This window comes from Vipera berus (assembly GCF_964194415.1).
Source record: "Vipera berus genome assembly, chromosome: Z".
In the NCBI taxonomy this organism is placed as follows: Eukaryota; Metazoa; Chordata; class Lepidosauria; order Squamata; family Viperidae; genus Vipera; species Vipera berus.
In genome coordinates this window covers 65,670,682-65,697,109 of record NC_138205.1, presented here as the reverse complement: position 1 = coordinate 65,697,109, position 26,428 = coordinate 65,670,682, and the positions used below count along the sequence as shown (strand labels likewise).

The 26,428-nt window shown below is 41.8% G+C and overlaps 1 protein-coding gene across 1 annotated transcript in view; it reads left to right on the top strand.

The window, feature by feature from the left end:
* CNTNAP2 (contactin associated protein 2) overlaps nt 1-26,428 on the top strand; it is a gene marked incomplete at its 5' end in the record, with an annotated part of 1,513,027 nt that overhangs the window by 922,046 nt on the left and 564,553 nt on the right. Inside the window, one exon of the mRNA XM_081344134.1 lies at nt 12,199-12,305. Coding sequence (XP_081200260.1) covers nt 12,199-12,305 — 107 coding nt within the window. The remainder of the gene's footprint in view (nt 1-12,198; nt 12,306-26,428) is intronic.

Sequence of the window (26,428 nt, the reverse complement as noted above, 5' to 3'; positions counted from 1 at the left end):
AGACACCTCACCACGAATATGGACAAACTGCTGGTCATTCAGTATCAGTCCAATTATGCATAGAGCCTTTTCATTGTCATGGTTAAACTTGGCTATCTTCTGTGCATCATCCTCATCTTCTGGATCCCAAACAGCCACATATGGAGGGTCATCAACTACAACCCATAGTCCTTCCTTGCGCAGCAGCAAGCAACACTTTGTCGACCATGTAACGTAGTTGGTCCCATCTAACCGAGATATCCAGGAGATGCCTGACAACTGTTCTTGTGCCATTTTTACAACGGATAGCTAACACAAACTCAGCTATGATACTGTGTGTACTAACTCTCAGTATGTATCTGGGCCCATAACCAATGTGTCTGTAATTGTGCAGAGGTCTCCTTGAGCTAACAAGAAGTTGCACAGACAATGAAGGGTACTGAGAGCAGTAAGAGTCACACATTAACCACAAGAGACACTGAGTTGTGATAAATAGAAAAAATATTTTACTTTGTGGTTGAAAAACAAAGCACAGTCAAAAATAAACAGTCCAGGTCATACACAATAGTAACAGTCCAAGTAGTAATCCAAATACAAAGTCTTCAGTCCAGAGGTCAAAAACACAGTTGTTCAGGTTTAACACAGTAGTAAACCAACAATAGCAGTAATAGAGTAACTAACAGCGAAAAAACAGCAAGAGCAGAGAGAGAGAAGCTACGTTCCTAGCTCCTTCTTATGTCCATACAAAAACTTACACACCCATTGGCCAATTAGCACCTTAAAGTTACAACATCATGGTTTCTATATTTCCAACCCAACTAGATAGGCTATTACCATATGCCTAACATTGGCTATCCACTACTACCATAAAAAGCTGTCCTTGAAAAGGCCCAGCATAGTCTATATGAACCCTGGACCAGGGAGTATGTGTTTCCTCCCACCTGTGAAATGGGGCCTGAGGCATTTCAGGCCTAGACCTCTGGCAGATATAGCAACCTTGAACTTGTTCCTCTACAGCCTTATCCAGGCCAGGCCACCAAAGGTAGATTCTAGCTAAGGCTTTTATCCGTACAATGCCTGGATAGCCTTCATGTAAGGATTGTAAAACTCTGTCCCTCAATGATGTGGGGATAATGACTCTGTTGCCCCATAATATGCAGCCCTTGTATGCAGACAACTCATGTCTCCTGACAAAATAACTTTGGAAATCAGGGCCTGGACTTTTTTCCAACCAGCCCGTGTATACCCATGACAGTACTCTGCTCAGAATTTTATCTGTGGCAGTTTCAGCAGCAATATCCCCTGCATGGAGGGGAAACTCAGGCAAGTCCTGAATGGATAATATTTTCGCAGCAGAAGCTGGATCAGGATCCATTAGTGGCAGTGGTAGTCTGCTGAGGCCATCTGCATGGCCCATTTCCTTCCCAAGTTTGTGAATTAACTTAAATTTGTATGCAGACAAAAATATAGACCATCTCAGCATTCTTGGAGATAGTATGTGGGGATTTTGCTTATCCATTGTGAATAGCCCCAAAAGGGGTTTGTGGTCAGTGTAGACAGTGAAATCCCTGCCATATAAATAATCATGAAATTTCTTGACTCCAGCCACTATGGCTAAGGGTTCTTTATCAATTTGTGCATAATTACGGTCAGCAGCAGATAAGGTTCTAGAATAGAATGCAATAGAAACTTGTTTCCCATTCCTCTCTATGTGGCTTAAGACTGCCCCCAACCCGTAGGGAGATGCATCACATGCAAGACATACAGGTTTAGACTCAATGTAATGAGTTACAGTGGACTTTTCTGAAAGAAGGGCCTTGAGATCCTGGAAACTTTTTTCATGTAAGTCAGTCCATTTCCAAGGGGCTTTTTTTATCAAGTAGCCTGTGGAGGGGCTCTGCTATTGCAGCCTTATGAGGTAGAAATGTGTGATAAAAATTCAGGAGGCCCAAAAATGCTTGCAGCTCTCCTTTTGATTTTGGCCTAGGAACCATTTTGATGGCCTTTACTTTTGAATCAGGGGGGTGAATTCCACTAGCATCGATACGGAACCCCAAGAATTCCATTGATGAGACCCCAATACTACATTTGTTTTTCTTTAATTTGAGGCCTGCATCGCGGAGCCTTTGCAAAACAGCCCTGAGCCTGTTGGCCAATACTTCTGGAGATTGCCCGGCAATGAGAACATCATCAAAATAAGGACAGACACCCTGTATACCTTTAAGTGTGCATTCCATAATTCCTTGGAAAATACCCGGTGCAACGCTGACTCCAAACTGCAAGCGTTTGACTTTGAATGCCCCTTGATGAGTTACTATTGTTTGAGCCGCAGCTCTGGCCTCGTCTACCAGCAGTTGCTGATATGCCTGAGCTAAATCAAGTTTAGCAAAAATGGTTCCCCCTTGCAAAGAGGCTAGAATATGGCTGACTATCGGGACCGGGTATGCATGTTGATTTAAGGCTTTATTTAACATGCATTTGTAGTCTGCGCAAATGCGAACCTCAGAAGATATCTTGATTGGACATTTTAAAGATGGTCTAAACTATGACTTATATGACACCTGCAATACTCGAGGAGATTCTGACTGACTCCAAGACTGGTACATTTTAGCTGAAGAAGCAGAGATCGATCGGGCCAAAAGATATGGATGCAAATCTTGGGGGAAGTTGCCATTGGAGCCAGCCCATGAATCAACAAAGCAAGCACCAACTGCCCAAAGAACAACAAGATGCTTTAAATGTGGAAAGGAGGGACACCACGCAGGCAAATGCCACTCACATCCCCCTGTCCGAAAACCTGACCGAGCCTGATGAAGCTGAAGGAGATGGACATGAAGAGCATGGAAGTCGTTGAGTTCCCTACCCTATCCAAATGGGAGGGGAACTCTGGCCCCACAAGGACAGCCACCAACCTTGTCAGTTGACAACTCAGAGGATGAGCCCCCGGTAAGTGGACCCATTATGCCCTCACCAGGATAGTAGAACTATTTAGCCCTGGAATGCCTGAGAGAGTGACACTCAGAGTACTAACAGACTCTGGCTGCACCCGTTGCCTCATAACCCAACATTAGTGGGAAATTTAGAAATTCCAGTGAGGAGGCTGAAGAAACCAATTTTATTTGGTCAATTAGATGGGTCCATTGCATGGAGGACACCAGCCACACTTGCCACACTGCCCTTCCTACTCACCATAGGGGATCACAAAGAGACTATAACATTTGTAGTGACCACTGGTATGGAATGCCCCTTTATCTTGGGCATGGCCTGGCTGACTAACTGGAACCCAGAAGTGGACTGGAGGACAGGAGAACTCAGATTCCCAAAAGGTGATACAGTAAAGACCCCAGCTAAGCCCAGGAATGGAGGAGACCCCTCTGAAAAGGCAACAGTAGGGGGAAAAGAACTTGCCAGAGATCCCAGAGGAATACAGAGACCTAGTGAAATTATTCAGTGAGGAAAATTTTGATGAACTGCCCCCCCACCATTCCACAGACTGCTCCATTGAAATCCACCCAGGGGCAAAGTTACCCCTACCAAAACTATATCCAAGAGCCCTTGAGAGATAGAGGAAATGCATAAATTCATAGAGAAAAACCTGGAAAGGGTTTTTATCCAGCTGGCGAAGCCAAAGACCACAGCTCCCATATTATTTTGGGAAAAGAAGGACAGGACTCTTCACCTCTGCATGGACTATAGATGCCTGAATGCAGTGAGCAAGAGCAATCTATAACCCCTCCCTCTCATGAAAGATATGCTAGCACATCTATCGAAAGGAAAGAATTTTTTCAAAACTGTACTTAAGAGAGGCATATTACAGAATTATCATAAAGGAGGGAGATGAGTAGAAGACAGCTTTCAATTGCCCCTTAGGATGTCCATTTTAGGCCTGGGAGACCTGGAGGAAGCCTTCCAGGCCTAGAACAGCCCACCGGAAGTGCGAGGATGCCACTTCCAGAAGTCTGTTCTAGGCCTGGGAGGCCTGGAGGAGGCCTCCCAGGCCTAGAAGAGCCTGCCAGAAGTGTGGGTATGCCACTTTTGGAAGTCCGTTCTAGGCCTCAGAGGCCAAGGCCTGTATCCACACAGAGAACCAGTTGTACAGGAATTTGAATCCCATCACTGATGCACTCCTTCCCTTCACTGTATTTAGTAAGCATTTTTAAACATGATTCTAACCATAATCTGGACCTCACAACTCTTACAAAATGAAGAGATCCAAGTTTAAAACATTTGTAGGAATATAACTACCGGTAATTCTCACAGATAATTTACAACATTCTCCTCAGTATTCACACTACCTTAATCTTGTTATTCTTAACATACTTCTGTATTGTACTGTCCTCCCAATGGCTTTCATGTATAGAATTCTATACAAAATTCCAGCCTCACTCAGTGTCTCCTTCTGTTGGCATGACCAATAGTTTGGTTATGCCATGCACTGCACTATTATTTTTCCCCCACAATACTGTCAACTAAAGTTGCTTTCCCTTCCTCTTCACTTTTCCCTTTCCCTTCCCTTTTCACTTGGAATTATGGGTCAACTGTATAATCTGTTAAGTACTAGGTGGCAGTAAAGAGTTATGGAGGTTTACATGTCTCCAATATTTAACTAACTCCCACCCAGCAGGGGCTCAATTTTCACCTATCCAAACCTAAGGGAAAATCCAGGTCTTTAATAACTTCTTGAGCATCTGGATATCTGGAGGGATATCATTCCAGAGAGTGGATGCCATGACAAAAAAGACACTTCTTTATCTTCATGATCTGCATGCTCATATCACCTTCTGTGGTTATACTATTAATTTGATGAAACAACTTTCCTCAAATAAATAAAATTTCCCCAAAAGACAAATGGCTATAAACAGAAATAAGCATACTTGTAAGTCCATACGGGCTTACTTTTAACCTTGTTAAAAGATTATCCCAACTCGCATGCTAATGTCCAAAGTAAAGCAAGTGGCTTTTGTGATATTGGGAAGATAGAGTAAACACACTCAAAGTATTATCTCATCCAGCAAGACCTGAACCTTTTCATAATATGTCCAAAATAGGCTACCGTATTTTCCGGCGTATAAGACGACTGGGCGTATAAGACGACCCCCTACATTTCCTGTTAAATGATAGGGTTTGGGCTATATTCGCCATATAAGACTACCCCTCTTCCAACGCACACCAAATAAAAATTAAAAAACATCAGATTTGATTTTAATATGGTAATTTTAATTCAAATGCTTATGACATGCAGGTGCTTAGTAGGAAAACTGTCACTTATAAACATAAGGCTGTTTGTCATCAAACATGTAAACATAAAACAGTGCAAGTGGATTAAACTATAATAATAATAATAATAATAATAATAATAATAATAATAATAATAATAATAATAATAATAATAATAATAATAATAATAATAATAATAATAATAATAATAATAATAATAATAATAAGAAGAAGAAGAAGAAGAAGAAGAAGAAGAAGAAGAAGAAGAAGAAGAAGAAGAAGAAGAAGAAGAAGAAGAAGAAGAAGAAGAAGAAGAAGAAGAAGAAGAAGAAGAAGAAGAAGTTGGAGGGGACCTTGGAGGTCATCTAGTCCAACCCCCTGCTAAGGCAGGAAACCCTATACCATTTCAGACAAATGGCTGTCCAGTCTCTTCTTAAAAACTTCCAGTGTTGGAGCATTCACCACTTCTGGAGGCAGGTTGTTCCACTGGTTAATTGTTCTAACTGTCAGGAGGTTTCTCCTTACTTCTAGGTTGCTTCTCTCCTTGACTAGTTTCCATCCATTGCTTCTTGTCCTGCTTTCAGGTGCTTTGGAGAATAGCTTGGCTCCCTCTGCTTTGTGGCAGCCCCTGAGATATTGGATCACTGCTATCATGTCACCCCTCACCCTTCTCTTCGTTAAGCTACACATACCCAATTCCAGCAACCGTTCCCTATTTTCCTAATTCACTTTTTCACTTTTCCTAATTCACTCTAAAGCTTTCCCTGCGCAGAGCCTTAAATAACACCAGCTGCCTGCAATTAGAGCAGGTTCGCATCCCACCAGGCTCAAGGTTGACTCAGCTTTCCATCCTTCCAAGGTAGGTAAAATGAGGACCCAGATTGTTGGGGGCAATAAGCTGACTTTATAATAATGCTGCTTGGGGGAGGGGGTGAAAGCCCTAATAAACAGGCATATACACAGAATGAAGGCTATTGCTAAGCACATTGATTTGTGCTTTAAATTGTAAGCCACCCTGAGTCTTCGGAGAAGGGCAGGATATAAATGGGATTTTTTAAAAAAAGACCAAATGGGAGATCCGCTCCAGGTTTTCCAGCCAGCCCACCCAGTTCCTGAGTCAAATGTGTCCTTAGAGCTAAGCCGTTGCTCTGACTGCTGCCTTCCCCACCTGCCTTTCAAGTTGGGATATACTACAGCTGCTCTTCAACTTTAGAAGGAAAGACGCCCAGACCCCAGCCTGTAAAAAATCACAGACTGCAGCTTCTTCTCCAATTGGTCCCGCTTTCCCTGCGCAGACTAAATGGGAGATTCGCTCCAGGTTTTCCAGCCAGCCCTGTCCCTAAATTTTCAGCATCCGGCATATAAGATGACCCCTGACTTTTGAGAAGATTTTCATGGGTTAAAAAGTAGTCTTATACGCCGGAAACTACGGTAACTTGAGCCTGACCATTTAAGCCTTGAGAACTCGGGCTTGATTTGTTCAATGATCCATTGGTCTGTTTTCTTGGTTGACCATAGTAGTCTCAGGAGTCTTCTCCAACTCCAAATTTCAAACACACAAATACTCGAGTAAACTACAGACTTCCAGTGAAACTGACAACATGCTCAGGGAAGAATCCCAGAAGGTTTTTTTTTCCCCTGGACTGTAGCATTTTCAACTATCAACAGAAGGAACTGACATTCTTTTAGTTTATATGACTCTCCTGGATTAGGCGAAAGTCTTAGAATTATCCCACAAGATCCTCCAATACAGCAAAGGTCTGCAAATAGCTTAAGGAGCTGTGGTTTGAAGCAGTCTGCATGCCAAAAGCTGGGGGCAGGGCTGAAATCAGTTTGTTGTAGAAGAAGCAGCTGTTTTGGATTTTATTTTTCAAATAGTAAGTTGTGCCTTTCATTTTTTAATCATTTTAAAGAACTATTAATCATTAAGGTAAAAGAGGCTCTCTTTAGTCATAGCCTGTTCCTTTTTGAAGATCTGCACCATTTGGGGAATTTCTTCATTGTTAAACAACAAGGAAGAAGGCTGATGAAGGCAAGCTAAAATAAGGAAGTGTGGAGTATCTTTTAAAAAAAATAATAATGGAGAAATACAAGGGCAAAAAGTTGTGGTTCTAGTTTATTATTTTTAGTAATTTGGTCTACTTTGCTATGGGTGGCTAAAACTTTCTGATTTTTAGGATTGCTGATTGGCAGCAATTCTTTTTTTTATTGAAAAGTTTTACAATACATTTTTAAATAGAAAAAAATGAATAGCTCAGCTGGAATACTGTCACCTCCACTAGCTTTGTTGTTGCTCAGCTTTTCTAAGGCCCACTTCACTTCACATTCTAGGATGTCTGGCTCGAGGTCAGTGACTACCTCATTGTGATTATCAGGGACGTTAAGCTCATTCTTGTATAGTTCTTCTGTGTAATTTTGCCACCTCTTCTTAATCTCTTCTGCCTCTGTTAGGTCCCTGCCATTTTGGTCATTTATCATGCTCATTTTTGCATGAAATGTTCCTTAAATCTCTCCAATTTTCTTGAAAAGATCTCTGGTCCTCCCTATTCTATTGTTTTCTTCTATTTCTTTGCATTGTTCATTTAAGAAGGCATTCTTATCTCTTCTAGCTATTCTTTGGAATTCTGCATTTAATTGGGCATATCTTTCTTTTTCTAATAATAATAATTAATAATACGTCATATAAAACCACTACTTATTCAAATGCTAACTGAAACTTTTTAGTCCCATATTTATTCTGAATATATTCAATCCATCTTCTCCATTCCACACAATATATCTCTGTTGCGATTGTTCTTTCAAATATGCTGAAATCTTTGCCATTTCCGCCAAATTAGAAACTTTCAAAGTCCACTCTTCTATAGTCAGCAGTTCCTCCTTCTTCCAATATTGCGCTACTAAAAGTCTTGCTGCCGTAATTAAATTCAACATCAATTTAGTATCTATAACAGTAAAGTCTGTAATAATACCCAACAAAAACAACTGCGGAGAAAACCTTATTTTTTTCTTAAATATCTTTTGCATATTCCACCAGATTTTAATCCAAAAAGCTTTGACTTTTTTACAAGTCCACTATATGTGAAAATACGTTGCATCCTCACAACCACACCTCCAACATTTGGGCTGGCAGTTCGGATACATACTTGCTAGTTTTTTAGGGTCTAAGTGCCACCTATAAAACATTTTATAAAAGTTCTCTGTTAAATTTTGAGCCTGTGTAAATTTTACGTTTCTAACCCAAATCTTTTTCCAAGTATCCATTGTTATAACCTCCAGAAAATTCTGGGCCCACTTTATCATACAATCTTTAACAAGTTCCGTTTCTGAATCAATTTCTATCAATGCATTATATATCCTTCTTATATGTGCTTGACCTTGATCTCTAATTTGTTTTACCAAGTTTCCATCAGTTATCGAAAAGCCAACTTTCTGATCTTCTTTCCATCTTGCTTGTAACTGCCCATACTGAAACCAGGTTTGCACAATCTTTTCTTCTTTTAAAATATTACATGGCTTTAATTGCCATACATTCCTTTCTATCCTTAAAATTTCTTTGTATGTAATCGCATCATGTTTAAATCCAACATTTATATTTTCTATTGCATGTTTAGGTATTGCCCAAATTGGTATTTTATAATTTAACTTATGTCTGTTTTTTCCAAACTCGCAACAGAGCATACCTTAATATATGTATCTTAAAAATATCCACCTTCTTGTCATACAATAAATATGCATGCCAACCAAATAATAAATCATAACCCTCAAGATTTAATAATCTCCCTTGTGTTAAATTAAACCAATCACTTATTGATGATAAAGCAGCAGCCTCATAATATAATTTAAAATTGGGCATTTTAAGACCACCTCTTTCACATGTATCTTGCATTATCTTAAATTTGACTCGTGGCTTTTTCCCTGCCCAAACAAATTTATTAATACCTTTCTGCCACTCCTCCAAATTTAAATCCTCTTTAAGTATAGGTATCATTTGAAACAAAAATAAAAATTTTGGCAAGACATTCATTTTTACTGCTGCAATTCTTCCCAATAAGGATAATTGTAATTTTTTCCAACCATCTAATTCTTTTTGTGTTTTTGACCATAACAATTCATAATTATTCTTATATAACTTCACATTTGAAGCTGAAAGGTAAACCCCCAAATATTTAATCTTTTTAACTATTTCAAATCCCGTTAACTCTTCTAAAACAACCTTTTGTTCTATAGTCATTATTTTAGACAATATTTTAGTTTTTTGTATATTTATCTTAAATCCAGAAATTTTCCCATATGAGGTTATTATCTCCATCAACTCTACAACTGAGTAAGTCGGTTGACTTACTGTAATAACCAGGTCATCCACAAACGCTCTCAGTCTATAATCCTGATTTCTTATTTTAATTCCCTTAATTTTATTTGAATCTCGTATTTTAATCAATAATATTTCCAGTGTTAAAACAAACAGCAAAGGTGACAATGGACACCCCTGTCTTGTACCCTTTTCAATATTACATGTTTCTGTCAAACTACTATTAACTATTATTGGAGCTGTTTGCTTCTGATATATTGCTCTAATAGGTTGTAAAAAAATTTCCCCAAATTCCATTTTCTCCAATGCTTTAACTAAAAATTGCCAATCCAATTGATCAAAGGCTTTTTCAGCATCCAAAAAGATCAGCACTGCAGAGACCTGGTTATTTCTATCCAAAAATTCGAATAAATCTACAATATGTCTCACATTATTCTTCATTAACTGGCAGCAATTCTTAAGTGACTTACAAAAAAACTACTCTTTGACTAAAGAGGTAGTTAAGTGCTGGGAACCTGCTGCTTGTGCAGCCGGGTTGAGAATAATTAGCTGCTGGTGAAGCTGGGCAGGGGCTGCTCCCGCCCAGGGTTGGCGCCCATGAAAGAAGGACACAGAGATCTCTCGGGGTGAGGGCTCCGCTGCTCCTGGGTTGAACACCGAACCACGAGGAGCGATGGACCTCGTTTATTTATAGTATAAGCAACCAATTATGTTTTATTATTGTTCAAATCAACCAATCAGGATTAAATGGTTTTACATCGTGCCAATCCTGCATGATTTAAGTACACACGTGTTCTTCTAAACCTATCCTGAAAGGAGACATTGGTGTTAATAGTAGATTCAAATACAGTAATGACCTATCACCTGCAGGAGGCGTCAGAATTTGCCTTATATGGAATAGCCAATGGTGTGAAAGATTCTGTAATTATGCCCTTATATGGCTGTAGCCAATGACATCTCTCCTAGGTTTCTTTGTTTACTTCCTTATTCATGATTCACTGAAGACTTTCCACGGTAGAAAAGTACTAGCCAGCTTCATGTATAGGAACAGAGATCATGGTTATTCCAACAGTTAAGAAGATGGAAGAGCAAATTATTAGAGATGTATATGAAGAATCTTTAAAGAATCCATCAGTTCATAGATCAGCTATGCTCCAAGGATGTTTAAAAAACTTCTCAAAACTACTTCAGAGATACAAATATGTGTTACCAAACCACTGAGCCAATTTCACAAATAGCTGACAATGCAGAGGAGTCAATTGCAATTTTGGAATATAAACCAAGTATTTTCCCTTTAAGGTTAAAGAATCTGAAAGCATACAGTGAATTTTGTTAATATAAATGGTAATAGTTTATAAAGATTATTAAGTGCAAATAGAAATACATATTATTTCCATAGCAAAGAAGATGAAACAGAAATGGTTAAATTGATTGTTTTAATGAAAGAGGAGAATCTATTTAACTATGTTGTTTATTTGGACATTACTTTTGGATTTTGTGCTTGTGATAAAAAAAATAAAACTTTGATTTTGGTTTTTCCAATTAGATAGATTTGTTGTCACAGAAATGGCTAGTTATATACTAATGTGTTAAAGTAAAAAGTTGAACTGTAATGTCGTTACCTTGTATGTGCTAAAAAGAGTCGGATGTCAATGCTCCTTTCTTTTTCCCCTTGTACCTCATATTTTCTTTCCTCCTCTCTTTTTCCTTCCCTTAATATCCTACTTTTATTTTTCTTTGTGTTTTATAAATTGATAAAACAATAAAAAGCATGAGATAAAATTACTCAAGTAAACTATAGACTAGAAATTATAGCAGAACTTTTAAGAAGAGAAGAGTGGACAGCTACTTGTCTGGAATGGTATAGCATCTCATTGCTGAGTGGGGGATTAGACTAGATGACCTCCAAGTTCCCTTCCAATTCTGTTATTCTGTTACATTGTTGACTCTTCTGCATGCTTTATATCTTAATTCATGAATGCAGGTATTTTTGTTATGGTAGTATGCCACCAACGTATACATGTTGACAAAGAAACACCACAAAACCCTGAAGATCTACCTGAATTTGTCAAAATGGCAGACAAACAGTTTGCCTTCCAACTACTAAGAGAAAAAGATAAGTTTATGATACTAGGCATTATTAAATTAATAATTAAAGGAGGCTAACTTGTTCATGATCCTTCAAAACATGCCTTTGAATTATCTAAGCTAGGGCAATATAGCATCATTCCCACTGCTTTTAATGGCATCAACTGTTGCTTCCTTTTAAATTCTCAGGCTGATAAGGTAAAATGAGCTTTTTTTAAAAAAACTTATTTTTAATAAAAGATTTAAATACATATTCCAGTACACTTTCTATTGAAAGTTAACATTACTTGCATACTACATCTAATTTCCTCTTTAAAAAGGAAAGTTGTTTGTGACCTTTAAAAACGTAAGTGTCAAAAAATCCATGATCCATCATTATCTCTTCAATCTCCTTCTCTGTCATTGAATGGGGCATTCATTGCACAATACATCAACTTCTTATGCACCTGCCATGTTCAGTAATGAATTATATTAATTCACATAAAGCTAACAAAGATTAATTGCAGTAGTACAGCAGATTGACACAAGAGGTTTTGCTATTTGGCAATCTCAGAATGCAGGCATTCATTCAACCTTGCTTAATTGTCACTTTCATATCTCAACAGGTGTGTGCCCAATCACTGTGAGCATGGAGGGAAGTGTACCCAAACATGGGATAGCTTCAGTTGCACCTGTGATGGAACTGGATACAGTGGAGCCACATGCCATAACTGTAAGTGGGACTTGAGACTTCATGCTGCCACCCATAATGATAATTGGTTTTTATACATATTTTTATTAATTTTTATAATCACGTGCTTAATATTTTATCAGTAACATGTTGTCTGGGTTCCAACATTTAACTTCTTAATACGTATTAAGTTCCTTTCTCTCTACCTCGTTTTTCTAGCCAATGATAAAAGGTATCCCATGTTCTAAAATAAACTGAATATTCTTTCTCTTTCATTTTCAGTATCAATCTATCCATTTCTGCACATCATCAATTAATTAATAATACAATATAGTATTCTTATTTTCTGGTAATTTCAAGATATCTTAAATTTAGTGACCAAGATTCCTCCTATTTCAACATGTAATACTTCTTGTCTTTTTCTCTTAATATCTATTATCTCATATTTAAACTAGTATTTTTATTATTACTGCTAAATAAAAACATATTTGTTACATTCATCAATGGATTTTTAGCTTATATATATCTTAATTACCTTTACATTTAAACTTTATAAGCAACTCAATATTCAAATTTAACTATTTACATTTATACTTCTAAGTTTTAAATGACCAAAGTCTTCTTTATCTCAACTCATAACGATATCTAGTATTCAAAGAACACATCTTATCTATTTGAATATATTCTATTTTAATTCTCACGAGTAGGTCAAAACTCCAATTTTTTTCAGTCTTATTCTGGCTTACTTTCTTTGCCAAATTGTCTTCCATGTCCATGCTTTTGAATCATCAAACAAATCTCCCTGTGTTGTTATGTAGATTGCTTGATGTTGAAAAAACCATCAGGTCGCCATTTTTTGAGAGGACTAGCAAATTGTTTCTCTATTTTTCCTTCTTGATGTAGTTGTCCTGAATTGTTTGTCTTTTCTTCAATCTGTTCTTCTTCTTGATCCTCAGGTTTCTTCTGATTTATGTAGAAAGTCTTTTCCTTTTCCCATATTGTGAGTCCCTTTTCTGGGTTTTCCATTGACTGTATTTGTTAATCAGTTGAAACTTGTGTCATAATCTTTAATTGTTTCACCTTTTCTGTTATAGACTGTGTAGTTGATTTTTTAGTTGTAATCAAAGTTTGAGTTTGTATATCTGGGCTGGCATCTTGTTCTTTTCTATAACCTCTTATTTCATCAGTGGCTGTAAGAACAGTTTGATGAATTGCTTTCAGCATAGAAAGAATCTGTTCCTTATCTTCATCCATATTCTCTTAGTGATGTATTAGGTTAAAGACTTTATAATCAGAGAATAATAAAATAAGATTTTGTCACTGAATATGGAACACTGCTGGGCTTCTCACAGCTGGTGTCTCAAGGCTACATAAATCTTACCTATTGTCTGGGCTGCTGGCCTAGTCTCTTTTAAGCAATAGCAAATTGTAGTATTAGGTTTAGCCACAAGATGTCGCCCCTACCATTTGAAATTTTCTTTTAAATCCAAAGTTTATTATAATCTTTTCAGGTTTGTTTCTTTTTTATAAGTAAAACCCCCAATCTTCAGTAAAAATAAAAATATTTTAGTCCACAAACTTTAAAAAATAAAATTCCAATTAGAATCAAATTATTCTTTCAACATTTTAAATTCCTCTGGATAGTCAATCACCACTGTTTCTAGATGGAGGGATAAAATCTCCCTTCCCTCTCCACAGGGGGGAAAGTACTTTAAACAGTAAAAAAGTTAGTAAAAAAGTAGTTAGGATTTAAGAGAGGTAGATCTCACCCAGCGTCTTCTGCACTGCTTTAAAATTGCCTGGTGGTAAGTGTGATTTCGGCTGTCTGCAACCTAGTGACGAGCCATATTGCTATGGCTGGTCTTTCATCTGCCAGTTTGGAGGGCTGCCTTGGATCAAGTAGAAGGGCTACTGCCCTCCTGCGATCCAGTGGGGATCCCCTCCTTGCTGGTCGCCCCTACAGGGTGACTTTTGACCCTTTCTAGTGTCGCCCAGCAAAGTGAAACTGTACGCGGAAGACAGAGGTTGCCTTCCAGATGTCCATGGTGACCACATTGACAAACCGGAAGTCCTCTAAGATTTTTTTTTAATTAAAACTTCCTCCATTGATAAATCTTCATTTTTCCAATATTGAATGAATACAATTCTTGCTGCAGTTAATATATGTAAAATTAAATATATACACTCTTTCTCATAATTTCCTACAATTATGCCTAACAAAATAATTTTGGCTTAAAATCTATATGTTTTTTAATCATTTTCTCTAACCATGTATGTATTCTTAACCAGAATCTTTTAGCTTTAGAGCATGTCCACCAAAGATTATTAATTAATTAATTAATTAATTAATTAATTCAATCTGTATACCGCCCTTCTCCCGAAGGACTCAGGGCGGTGAACAGGGCAATACATATTAAAAAACAAGATACAAAAATTAAAAGTGATTAACCAACAGTGCCCATGAATAAGTTAGTACACATTAAAAAGTTAAAACAAATTTATAAAATCCAACCCCATCCCATCAGGCCAGGCCAGCTTGTTCAAAAAGGTAGGTTTTGAGATCGCGCCAGAAGGAGCGGAGGTCAGGCGCCATCCGGAGCTCGACCGAAAGATGGTTCCATAAATCCGGCGCACCCACAGAGAACGCCCTCCCCCTGGGGGCCACCAGTCGACATTCTTTGACCGGTGGCACCCTGAGGAGGCCCTCTCTGTGGGAGCGTACTGGGTGGAGGGAAGTTGATGCCGGCCGCAGGTGCTCCCCAAGGTATTCCGGACCCATGCCATGTAGGGCTTTGTAGGTCATTACCAACACCTTGAATCTCACCCGGAAGACAACTGGAAGCCAATGCAGCTCGCGGAGCAGAGGTGTAACATGGGTGTGTCGGGAAACTCCCAACACAACTCTCGCGGCTGCATTCTGTACCAGTTGGAGCCTCCGAGTGGTCTTCAAGGGTAGCCCCATGTAGAGAGCGTTGCAGTAGTCCAGATGAGAGGTCACGAGCGCATGAGTGACCGTACGTAAGGCATCCCAGTCTAGATGGTAATGTGCCTGTTTTTTGTTTAATTTCCAAAAATTGCTTGATATATTTTTAAACATTTTTGCTAACCTCACCAGTGTTAAATGTCATCTATAAAACATTTTATATAAATTTTCTTTGTACCTTACTGCTTTTGTTATTTTGGAATTTCTTTCCCAAAGGCTTTGCCAATTTTCTAGTTCAATGTTATGTCCAAAATTCTTTCCCTGTGTTATCATTGTTTCTTTAAATTGTTCCTCTTCCATCTTTAAACTTAGCATATATTTATAAAGTTTCTTAATCAATTTTTCATCTGAGGTCAGCAATATCTTATCAAATTCTGTCTCTTCTTTATAAAATCCAGATCTTTTCCATATCTCATTTAAATTTGCAGATATGGCCACCATGATAGGTCAATACCCTGTTCTTCTAGTTCTTGTCTAAGTTTTAATTTTTCTACATTATTCAAAATGTATTTATATGTCACGATTTTCTCATAGTCTATTAAGTTTGGGTGAACAAATGCTTCCATTGTTGAAAGCCATCCAGGTATTTTCATATAGAGTTTCACTTTTGTTTTTCCCCACTCTATCAAAAGTGCATTTCTTATGTAATGATATTGAAAGTATCTGTGTATTTTATTTTTCCCATACCATAGAAAAGCATGCCATCCAAGCTGTAGGCCATGTCCCTCTAGGTATACTAATCTTTTAAACGATCATTGTTAAATGAATTAATAATATTGATGATGATGAACAATAAGGAAACAGAGGCATGAACCAAAATTACAGTGACATTAGACATTAAATCTATTTTTACATAATAAGGAAATCAGAATTTATATGAATAGTCCATCAACATTATTCATTTAAAAAGAAAGAAAGTATGCTTTCAAGTACTTTTAAGAAATAATATTTTTTCCCTAATGTTTTCTTGGAATACATTTTTTATCACTGGCACAAAAAAGTTGGTAATTTGAACATAATTTTTTTCTGGAAAAAAATTGAATTGCATAATCATGTGCATAACTGGAAATTTGTTTTCTACTTCCCAAAACTGAATCATGATTCAAAAATAAACATGCATGTTTTTAAAATTGAATTTTTTGAAATATTTTATGCTTAATGCATTACTTCTATGAATTATGCCTACTATTTCTTCTGCTTCTTTGCACTATTTATACTTTGAATCAGTTGATGACTTTTTTAAATTCTGACTTTGATTGCATTAGTTTGAATAGCTTTCTCTTGAGTAGTCAAAATCAAGCCTATACTTTTCTCTTTATAACATTCCAGTTGTAAGTCATTGCCACTTCTTTATTCACTTGCTTCTTGATCTTTTATAGAAATTTATCTTGCAATGCTTTCACTTGCCAGCATTCTGTACAAAATTATAACATTATTTTAATATTCATGTTTTATGTCTTGTATATTTGGTAAGTTCTCATTTTTAACTTGTATCAGTGCTTGTTCTTGGCTGTCTTGTATATAATTAGCCAATGCATGCTTTTACGCATGCCATAGTTCCCGAGTCCCATTGCCCACTTGCAAAAAATGTCCAGGAACTCTTAAGACTTGACATGATCTTCGTTGACCTGAGTAATGATGAATACAGTACAGGTTTCTTCTTCTGTGTTCTTACTATGGAAATGGGTACACACAAAGAAATATGTGGCATGGGTTATTTTTCTGGTAGAATACACTACTATCAGTGTAGCTCTCAATCTCATCAGAATATCACAAATCCTTCTACCATGATATGTAGTATCCATAGAGGAGATATTTTTATTATTAAATTTATATTGCTGCCTGACTCCCAGAGACTCTGGGCAATTGCTGACATGATTAGGCATCACCACAGGTCCATCTGTGTCAATCCTCTTAGCCAAACACATATTCAAAGCCTGAAATAAGGAAATGGAGAAAAACCCTTCTCCCAAGCACTATTTAACTTATCAAAGGCCGATGTTTTGTACAGCACCTGCAAATAGATTGGATCAACCATTTATGTAAACTTACAATTTTTCACTTATCAAAATTAAAGGAAAAACATTTGTATAATGTTAATGCTGGGATTAGACAAAAGAGTAAGAACCCAAAATTGTGAAAGAGGTCCTTTATAAATCTTTCCCATAAATAAGAAAGTTCAATTTTATTTGAATTAGATTTAAATAGTGATGTTAAATTAGTCAATTTAAGCATGCTATACATTATTTGGAAATTAGACAGTTTTTAAATGTTTACTAGTTAGAACTGAACTTGGGAAAACATCACTTCTCTGAAATGTAATGTTTTACTGAAGAAAAAAATTGTCAGGTGCAGTACTCCTGGATAACATAATACACTTCTTGGTTTATGTAGTGCTAGAACTTGAATTTAAAAGCTATTGCCCTATTTTTCAACCATTGTTATTATAAAGGCTTAGAGATGCCTGTGTCATGTGAGAATCTGTAGCAAAACAAGCTTTGCTTTCACACACTCTGAAATTTCCTATGTCTATGTGTATGCTGCTAAAGACCTAATTCCTTCCAAAGTGAAATTTCATGAAATGCTTCAATTAAATAGCAGCATTTTGATAAACAGAATCTTATTCTTTCCTCCTCCTTATGAACCTTTAAGCCCAAAGAAACTTATCAGGCCATGTTATATTATAAGTGCAAAATCCAGAAATGTTTTTCCAATGCAGATTATGAAATCTCCCAGGAATAAAAAGTCAGGATTTCAATTCAATATAACTAAATTCTAATTCTAATACTATGGTACCTCAAATAAGATAAGAAAAGTCTTCAGAGCATGACCTCTAGAAATCTATCCTTTAGCAGCAGTGACCATAGAATCTGTGTGGTATACATTTTCTTAAATACAGGTAGCCCTCAAGTTACAAATCAAATCAAGTCTGCTGATGGAACAGGCCCTGAAGGTCTCCCCACTAAGATACCTCATGCTTTCCCTTCCCTTCCTGCCACAGCAGACTCACTTAACCTGCAAAGATCTGTTTCCTCTCTGCCACAGTTTCTTTCCCTTTGAGGAAGAGGAGAGTCGGTTTGGAAATGCTTTTCACACTGACAATGGAAGTTTCTGGGGTCCATGATCTCATGCAACTTCAAACACCAATTATCTGCAAAAGATATTATGGCCCCTGAAAGCTTCCATTCTCCAGGGGGGAAGTGTTTGCTTTGTTTGTATGCCTATGAGGCAAAGCGTGGAATCAGAGTCAGCTGGGCACAGGAACCAATGCTGTCCATGGGCTGGGTGCACTGCTCACTCGCATGTGCCAACCTTAGTTTGAGGGCAGGAATGAAACCTTCAACTGAGTGGGGAGACATCACTCACACCCTCATCCAGCCCCCCAGAACTTGCTGCACCAGGGGAAGAATGAGACTCTGTTGTCCTGCAGAACCTGCCATCACTTTAGTGGGGGGGAGGAGGAGAAGAGTGGTGAGGCCTTGTGCCATCTGGCCAGGTGGAGAATATGTCAGGCGGGGATGCTGGCTGGCTGCGGATAGGGGGATCATGGCTGCTCAAATGGCCTCCGCTGCCTCCAGAAAGCAGAAGCGCAGCAGCAGGATTGCCTTCAAACAATAGCAGCACACCTGGGTCTTATTGTTTGAGAGCAATTCTACTGCTACACCTCCACTTTCTTCAGGTCGGATGGAGGTGGGGCACTCAAACTGCTGATGGCAGCGGCAGCCATCTGAGTGGCAATGCAGTAGAGAGAAGACAGATCTTTGCAACATAAGTGAGTCTGGTGCACCAGGAAGGGAGGGGGAAGCAGTTGTGAGTAGTTGGGGGTGGAATGGGGTCAATGTTGCAGAGCCTCTGCAATTGATAATAAGGGCAAACAAGTGCCGTGGTGTTGCAAATTCATAATTTTGGGAGTTGCTCGTAAATACTATGGGATGCTTGTTGCATAACTGCAATGTCGCGTGGTCGCACAGAGAGACGGACGCTTGAGCTGGGTAGTATTTCTTTATTGGATCAGGAATGAAGCTGGGGCAAAGGGGTTACCTGGCATCTCTTTATACCTGCCCAGGTGAATCGCGACCAATAGATTCAAACCTGGGCTTCCCGCCAGTGCAGGTGGCCAATGGATTTAAACCCTGGCTTCCCGCCAGAGCTGACCATGCCCTGGGGCTGTCAACAGCTTGCTCTATTCAGGCTTTCCCACCAAAAGCGGTTATAGCCTGGAGTTGTCCAGCCCCCTGCTGTGCTGACATTCCGTGTATGCTTTGAGACCATACACTACACCCCTTCCCCCAGAGTGAGGAATTAACCTCTGTCATTCTGTCTCCCATAACTATATATACACTTATTTACACTATACACAAAATTTACATTTGTTACTCCTTAGTCAGCGAGGTAGCTTGGAGCCCTGTGCGGCCTGCTTGATCTTCTTGGGACTGGCTCTCCTGGTGAAGTGGTGCTGTTCCTAGACTCTCTTCCTTGCTGTGATTGTTGTGGTGGATTGTGGTGTGTGTGTGTGTGTTGAGGTGCCTGAGTTTTGTGTTATGCTGGGTTCCGGTGACTGCCTGGTTTCCCTGTCAGTCTCCTGCCTGGGGTGGGATTGCCACTGTGCCCCTCTGGTAACCCTCCTGGGTGTCTGTGTTTGTGTAAGCTCTTCCTCCTCAGCCCCCAGTGTGTCCTCAACAACCCTTTCTGGAGCCCTTTTCCTCAGCTGGTCCAGGTGCCTTTTCCAAAGGAGTCCCCCCTCCACCCTTACCTTGTAGGAAAGGGGTCCTGTTTGCTCTAGTATCTCCCCTGGCACCCATGGGTGACCTGAGCTATAGTTCCTAGCCCAGATGGGGTCCCCCATGTTGAAAATTGTTTTGATGTTAGGGGTCCCAGCGTCTGCTGCTACTCTGTCTGGGTGAAGCCTATCCAGTGTTGTTATGAGACGTCTGCCCCATCTGAGTTCCACTGGGCTTTTGCCCGTAGCAGTGCAGGGTGTTGCATGTTGGTGTAGGAGGAAGGTGGCCAGTCTTTGCTTCCAATTCCCCTGCACTATGCGCTTGAGGGCATCCTTTGTTGTCCGCACAAATTGCTCTGCCAACCCATTACTGGCTGGGTGGAAAGGAGCCGAGGTGGCGTGTCTAATCCCCAAGGTCCTCAGGAACATCTGAAAATCCGAGGAGGTAAATTGTGTTCCATTATCTGACACGATCACATCTGGCAGACCATGCATTGCAAACATCCCCCTCAATGCTTGAATGGTTCCTGCTGAGGTCATGTTGCCCACAGGCACCACCTCCAGCCATTTAGAATGGCTGTCTACTGCTACCAGAAATGTGTGTCCTTGGAATGGGCCCCCATAGTCTATGTGTACCCTGGACCATGGGGTGTGTGTTTCCTCCCACTTGTGAACTGGTGCATGTGGCTGTTCTGGTCGTGACCTCTGGCACGTGTAGCACCCAGCTACTAACCCTTCTATCTCCTTGTCCAACCCTGGCCACCACAGGTAGCTCCTTGCCAGGGCCTTCATTCTTACCACTCCTGGGTGGCCCTCATGAAGTGACTGGAGGACACTTTCTCTAAGCTTTGTGGGAATGATGACTCTACTTCCCCACAACAGGCACCCCTTGTGTGTTGATAGTTCATGCCTTCTGGAAAAGTATGCAGTGAACTCTTACCCTGGTGATTTGTCCTGCCACCCACTGCTCACCCACGAATGTATCCTGCTTAGAACCTTGTCCTTGGGGGTCTCTGAGGCTATGTCCTTTGCGTTAAGGGGGCATTCTGGCAGCTCCTGTATTGCCAATATCTGGGTAGCAGGTGCGGGGTCCGGCTCAGTCTCCCTTAGGGGGAGTCTGCTGAGGCCATCTGCATGCCCCATCTCTTTGCCTGGTCTGTTTACCAGCTTGCGGGAATATGCTGACAGAAAGATGGACCAACGTAGCATCCTGGGTGATAGAATTTGTGGTGTCTGCTTTTCCGTTGTGAATAACCCTAACAAAGGCTTATGATCAGTGTATATCGGGAATTCCCTACCATATAGGTAGTCATGAAATTTCTTTACTCCTGCAACCACTGCCAGTGCCTCCTTGTCTATCTGCGCGTAATTTCTTTCTGCAGCTGACAGGGTTCTTGAGTAGTAGGCGATGGGGGCCTGAGTTCCATCCTCCCTTAAATGGCTGAGGACTGCCCCAATCCCATAAGGGGATGCATCGCATGCAAGGCAGATTGGCTGGTCTTCCCTGAAGTGCGTGACTGTAGCATTACCTGCTAACAGGTCCTTCAGTGTTTTGAACGTGTTTGTGTGTGCGTCAGTCCAGTCCCAGGATGCTTGCTTGTCAAGCAACCTGTGTAGTGGTTCTGCAATTGTTGCTTTGTGTGGCAGGAATGCGTGATAAAAATTGAGGAGACCCAGGAATGCCTGCAACTCAGACTTGTTTTTGGGAGTCGGGGCTTCTTTGATTGCCCTGACTTTGGATGCAGATGGGTGGATGCCTTGAGCATCAATCCTGAACCCCAGGAACTCTGTTTCAGTTACCCCGATCTTGAATTTTTCCCTTTTGAGTTTAGCCCTGCATCCCTGAACCTCTCTAGCACTGCTTTCAATTGGGTTGCTAAAATGTCCTTGGAGCTGGCTGCAATTAGGACGTTGGCGAAGTATGGGCAAACCCCTGGTATTCCCTTGAGGGTCCTTTCCATCACCTCCTGGAAGATTCCAGGAGCTACGCTGACCCCGAACTGCAACCGGTCTACCCAGAATGCCCCTTTGTGTGTGACTATTGTTTGTGCTTTAGCAGCCTCTGGGCCTACCGGCAGCTGCTGGTAAGCTTGGGCAAGTTCCAGTTTTGCGAACACCACCCCGCCTTGCAGGGACGCCAGGATGCTGCTTACCGCAGGGACCGGGTATGAATGGGCACTCAAAGCTCAGTTAATGGTCCCCTTATAGTCAGCACAAATTCTAATCTCGCCATTTGCCTTTAGCGGCGTTACGATGGGGGTTTCCCATTCTGCTCCATCGACTGGCATTAACACCCCTTGGTCTACCAGCTTATCCAATTCCCGCTCTATCTTGTGTTTTAGCGCAAATGGGACTCTCCTAGCCTTCATCCTGATGGGCTGAACCTGGGGGTTTAATTTAAATGAAATTGGGGAACCGGTGTATCTCCCTAGCTGCTCGTCAAACACGTCTGCAAAGTCCTTGCAGATACCTTCAAGTGAGAGGCAGCTCCGCGTCTGGTGAATTCCCGTGATTCCAATGCCCAGTGCATTGAACCACCCTAACCCCATGAGGCTGGTCTGCTGCCCTTCAATGACCAGTACACTAAATTTGCCCGCGAACCCTTTGTACTGAACCAACACCAACGCCTCCCCCCGGACATTAATGGGTGAATTTTGAAAGTCCGAGAGGGTCAGTCTGGATGGCCTCAAGGGAACCCATTGGCTGCTCCACTTGCAAATCTCTTTAAACGTTCTGGTGGAGATGATAGACACGGCTGACCCTGAGTCCAGTTCCATCGTGCAGGGGACCCCTTGCAGCTTCACCCTCAATTTTATATTCGGGGTTAGTGCCGCAGGGCCCCCTGTTAAACAAACGTCCGGCCGTCCCTCCGTGTGGCTGACCATCAGTCTCTGCACCCGCTCCCCGGTACCTGTAGCGAACTGGCACTCCGCTTACACTTTGTGCAGGCCATCCCGTTGCTTGCCCCTGCAGACTGCCGCGATGTGCCCGGTTTTCCCGCATGCCCGACACTTGGCTGACTTGAAACGGCAGGTAGACCGGGGATGCTGTACTCCGCAGCTGGCACAACAGGTAGACCAGGAGCTGTTCATGCCACAGCCGGAGCACTGGGTAGACCGGGGTTGTCTGCAGCCACCATGCTGGGTTGACCGGGGGCCGCAACCGCAATGCTGGGTAGACTGGGGCCAATTCACGCTGTAGCCGTGGAGTTGGGTAGACCGGGGACCGTTCGCTCTGCACCTGCACTCCTGGCACCTCGGGTCCACCGCGGCTGGTCTTGGCTCCCTCACGTTGTCTCGGTTGGAGGTGACGGGTCGCTGTTGTCGGTGTATGGCGTCCACTTCTGATTCTGCCCCTTCTGCGTCGCTGCAACCGCTCAACTGGTGGATGGATCCGCCCTCTCTTGCGTCGGACTCCTCGGCCGCATCCCAGGCTAGGAATTCCTCTTGGACATCCCTCAGGGTTAACTTCTGCTTCGCGGAAATTTTCTCTCACAGCTTCCGATCCCGCAACCCACAGACGATCCGATCCCGCAGCCGGATCTCTTAGTTTTCAAAGTTACAGAGACGAGCTGCCTGCCTTAGGGCAGCCATGTATTGCTTGGCAGACTCACCCGGCTGCTGGTCCCATTTCTCGAAATGATACCGCCACGCGATCTCGGACGTCTCGGGCTTGAAGTGCTTGGTCAGCTTCGCTAGCAACTCATTGTACCCGACGGTGTGGATGTCGTCAGGTGAGCAGAGACTGACCGCCAGCTGGTACGTTTCCATGCCGCAGCTGCAGAGTAGCGCCGCCACTCTCTGCCGGTCATCTTTCACCCCGTTCACCCTTAGGTAGCACTCTAGCTGCCCCACAAACACTTCCCACTCCTCTGGGCGGTTGCTATTGAAAAGGGGATACTGACCCAGTTGTGCCATTCTGCCGTCTCGGTCGTCCTGCATCTTGATCCGGGGCTGCCAATAGGATTCCGTCCATGGATAGCGTTGTCCGGTGCAGGATCCCATCCTCGTCTCCAGTGCAATGTCATGTGGTCGCACAGAGATACGGACGTTTGAGCTGGGTGGCCAATGGATTTAAACCCTGGCTTCCCACCAGAGCTGACCATGCCCCGGGGCTGTCAACGGCTTGCTCTATTCAGGCTTTCCCACCAAAAGCGGTTATAGCCTGGAGCTGTCCAGCCCCCTGCTGTGCTGACATTCTGTGTATGCTTTGAGAGCATACACTACAATAACTTTAAACAGACACCAAGTCACAGGTCTGCAACCCGCGGCTCCGGAGCCGCATGCGGCTCTTTCAGCCATCTCCTGCGGCTCCCAGTCCTCTGCCATATGCAGTCCAAAAAAAAAAAAGTGGGACTAAAAAAGTTCAACCAATCAATTGAAATATGCAGGGTAGGTGCATATCTCGCCTTGGCTCCACTCTTCAGTCAAACCCTGTTCTGCGCATGTGCGCATGTACGTGCATGCGCACACATTTTTTGCAGCTCCCAGTTTTTCCTTTTGTGAGGGAACTGGTTCCGAATGGCTCTTTCACTGTTTCAGGTTGCTGACCCCTGCACTAAGTGAACTCAGGGATTACCTATACTTATGTATTCATGTTATATCTAATATATGAGTGCTTTTCCTCATATTGTGGCCTTATGTATCTATGTGTGTGGAGTCTACTGATGATGTTATGTATATATGTATATAGGAGATGTTCAAAGAGATAGCCACTGACACCACCAGGTGGCAGGGTGCCCTGTCAGGATTGGCAGGGTAGTCTTTGGCAGGAAATCCAGACAAGTATACCTGGCTAGGTATATAAGAGGGGAAGTTGCCCCTTTGTTTGCCAAGTCTGTGCTACATCAATAAAGGAAGTTATGCTGAACCCTGTTGTCCTGCATCATCCATCTTAGCCATGTGGTCCTGAGCCCATGATCTAACAGTGGCAACGAAGGTGGGATGCTGTTTCAATCAGAGCTGAAGTCACGCTGAAGTGGGAAAGGCAGAAACAAAATGCTGAGACCTTCCTAACGAAGCAGTATTCTAGGACCGGTGCAACATGGCTAAATTTGGAGTGACCAGCGAATTTCGTTTCAACATCGACGAGCCAGAGTGATGGGGAGTGCATCTGGGATGAGTCGAAGGATTCATGATGATCAACAAGATCACAGAAGATAAAATGAAAGCAGCGATGCTTCTGTGTTTAAGCAGTCAGGATGTGTATGATGTGGCTGTTGGTCTGTGCTCGCCGACGCCTGTTGAAAACGTCTCTTATGCTGATTTTAAAAAGAAGCTGGAGGAGTATTTCATGGCAGCGAGAGCTCCAATCTATTGGTGGCATAAATTCATCCAGTGCAGCCATCATCTCGGTGAGCTGACCTCACAATTTGTCTCAGCGCTGAGACAGGCTGCCTGCCAGTGTAAATTTCCTGATCTGGAAGACAGGATCAGGGATCAAGTGGTGTTTAGACTGAGAGACCAGCAATGCCGACAAAGGATCCTCACAAAGCCACTGATGAATCTGCAGGAGGTTTTAGATGAGGTGATGGCTTACGAGGCAGCCAATGACTCTGACAAACACACACACTGCAATAGCAGCAGCTCAGGAGCGACCATACATCACGAGTGTGCTTCGAGCGGTGGAAGCGGTGACCTGGATGGAGAGGCAGAGGTAGATGTGGTACAGCACAGACCTGGAAAGCATCCACTGTGGTGGGACAATGATGGGGGCCAGCAGAGACAATCATCAGCCACAAAGAGCACAGCGTGCAGCTGTGGCTGCAAGGAACCGAGGGGAGCCAACATATACAACCAGAAATGTGCCAGCTGTGGAGGAAACCATCTGCGTGCGACCTGCTGGTTCAGATCTGTAAAGTGTCATTCCTGTGGCAAGACGGGGCACATTGCAGCTGTCTGCCAGAATCGGAGCAGAGACAGCCTGAATGAATTACAAGCTATGGCTTGAAGGTACTTGAAGGAGCTTGAAGGTACTGTTCTCCCTCGGCACAAACCCCGGCACGATCCCTCAGTCCCTGGAAAGAGCAGACGGACCATGTCTCACATGGAAGTCCATCAGCTGCTCAAAGCAAAAATAACAATACAGGTCCATCTGCAAGGGGTACCTTGCACGATGGAGCTGGACTCCAGCTCTCCAGTCTCAATAATCTCCTATGAAACATTTAAAAGAATTTGTGATCAGAGCAGGCAAAGGGTCCCTTTGAAGCCCACGAGTTTACAGCTGTCAGATTTCCAGCACACCCCTATTAAAATCAGGGGAAAGGCCACTGTGTCTGTGGGGTTTAAGGACTGCCAGGGTCCCTTAGATATTTTGGTGACCGATGGGCAGAGAACTAGTTTAGTAGGGCTGGATTGGTTTGATGCCCTGAGCATTTGGTTGGGGGGAGTGAATAGCATCCAGCACAAATGTCTTGAATCCGTTTGCAATGAATTTGCAGATGTATTCGATGACAGGCTGGGG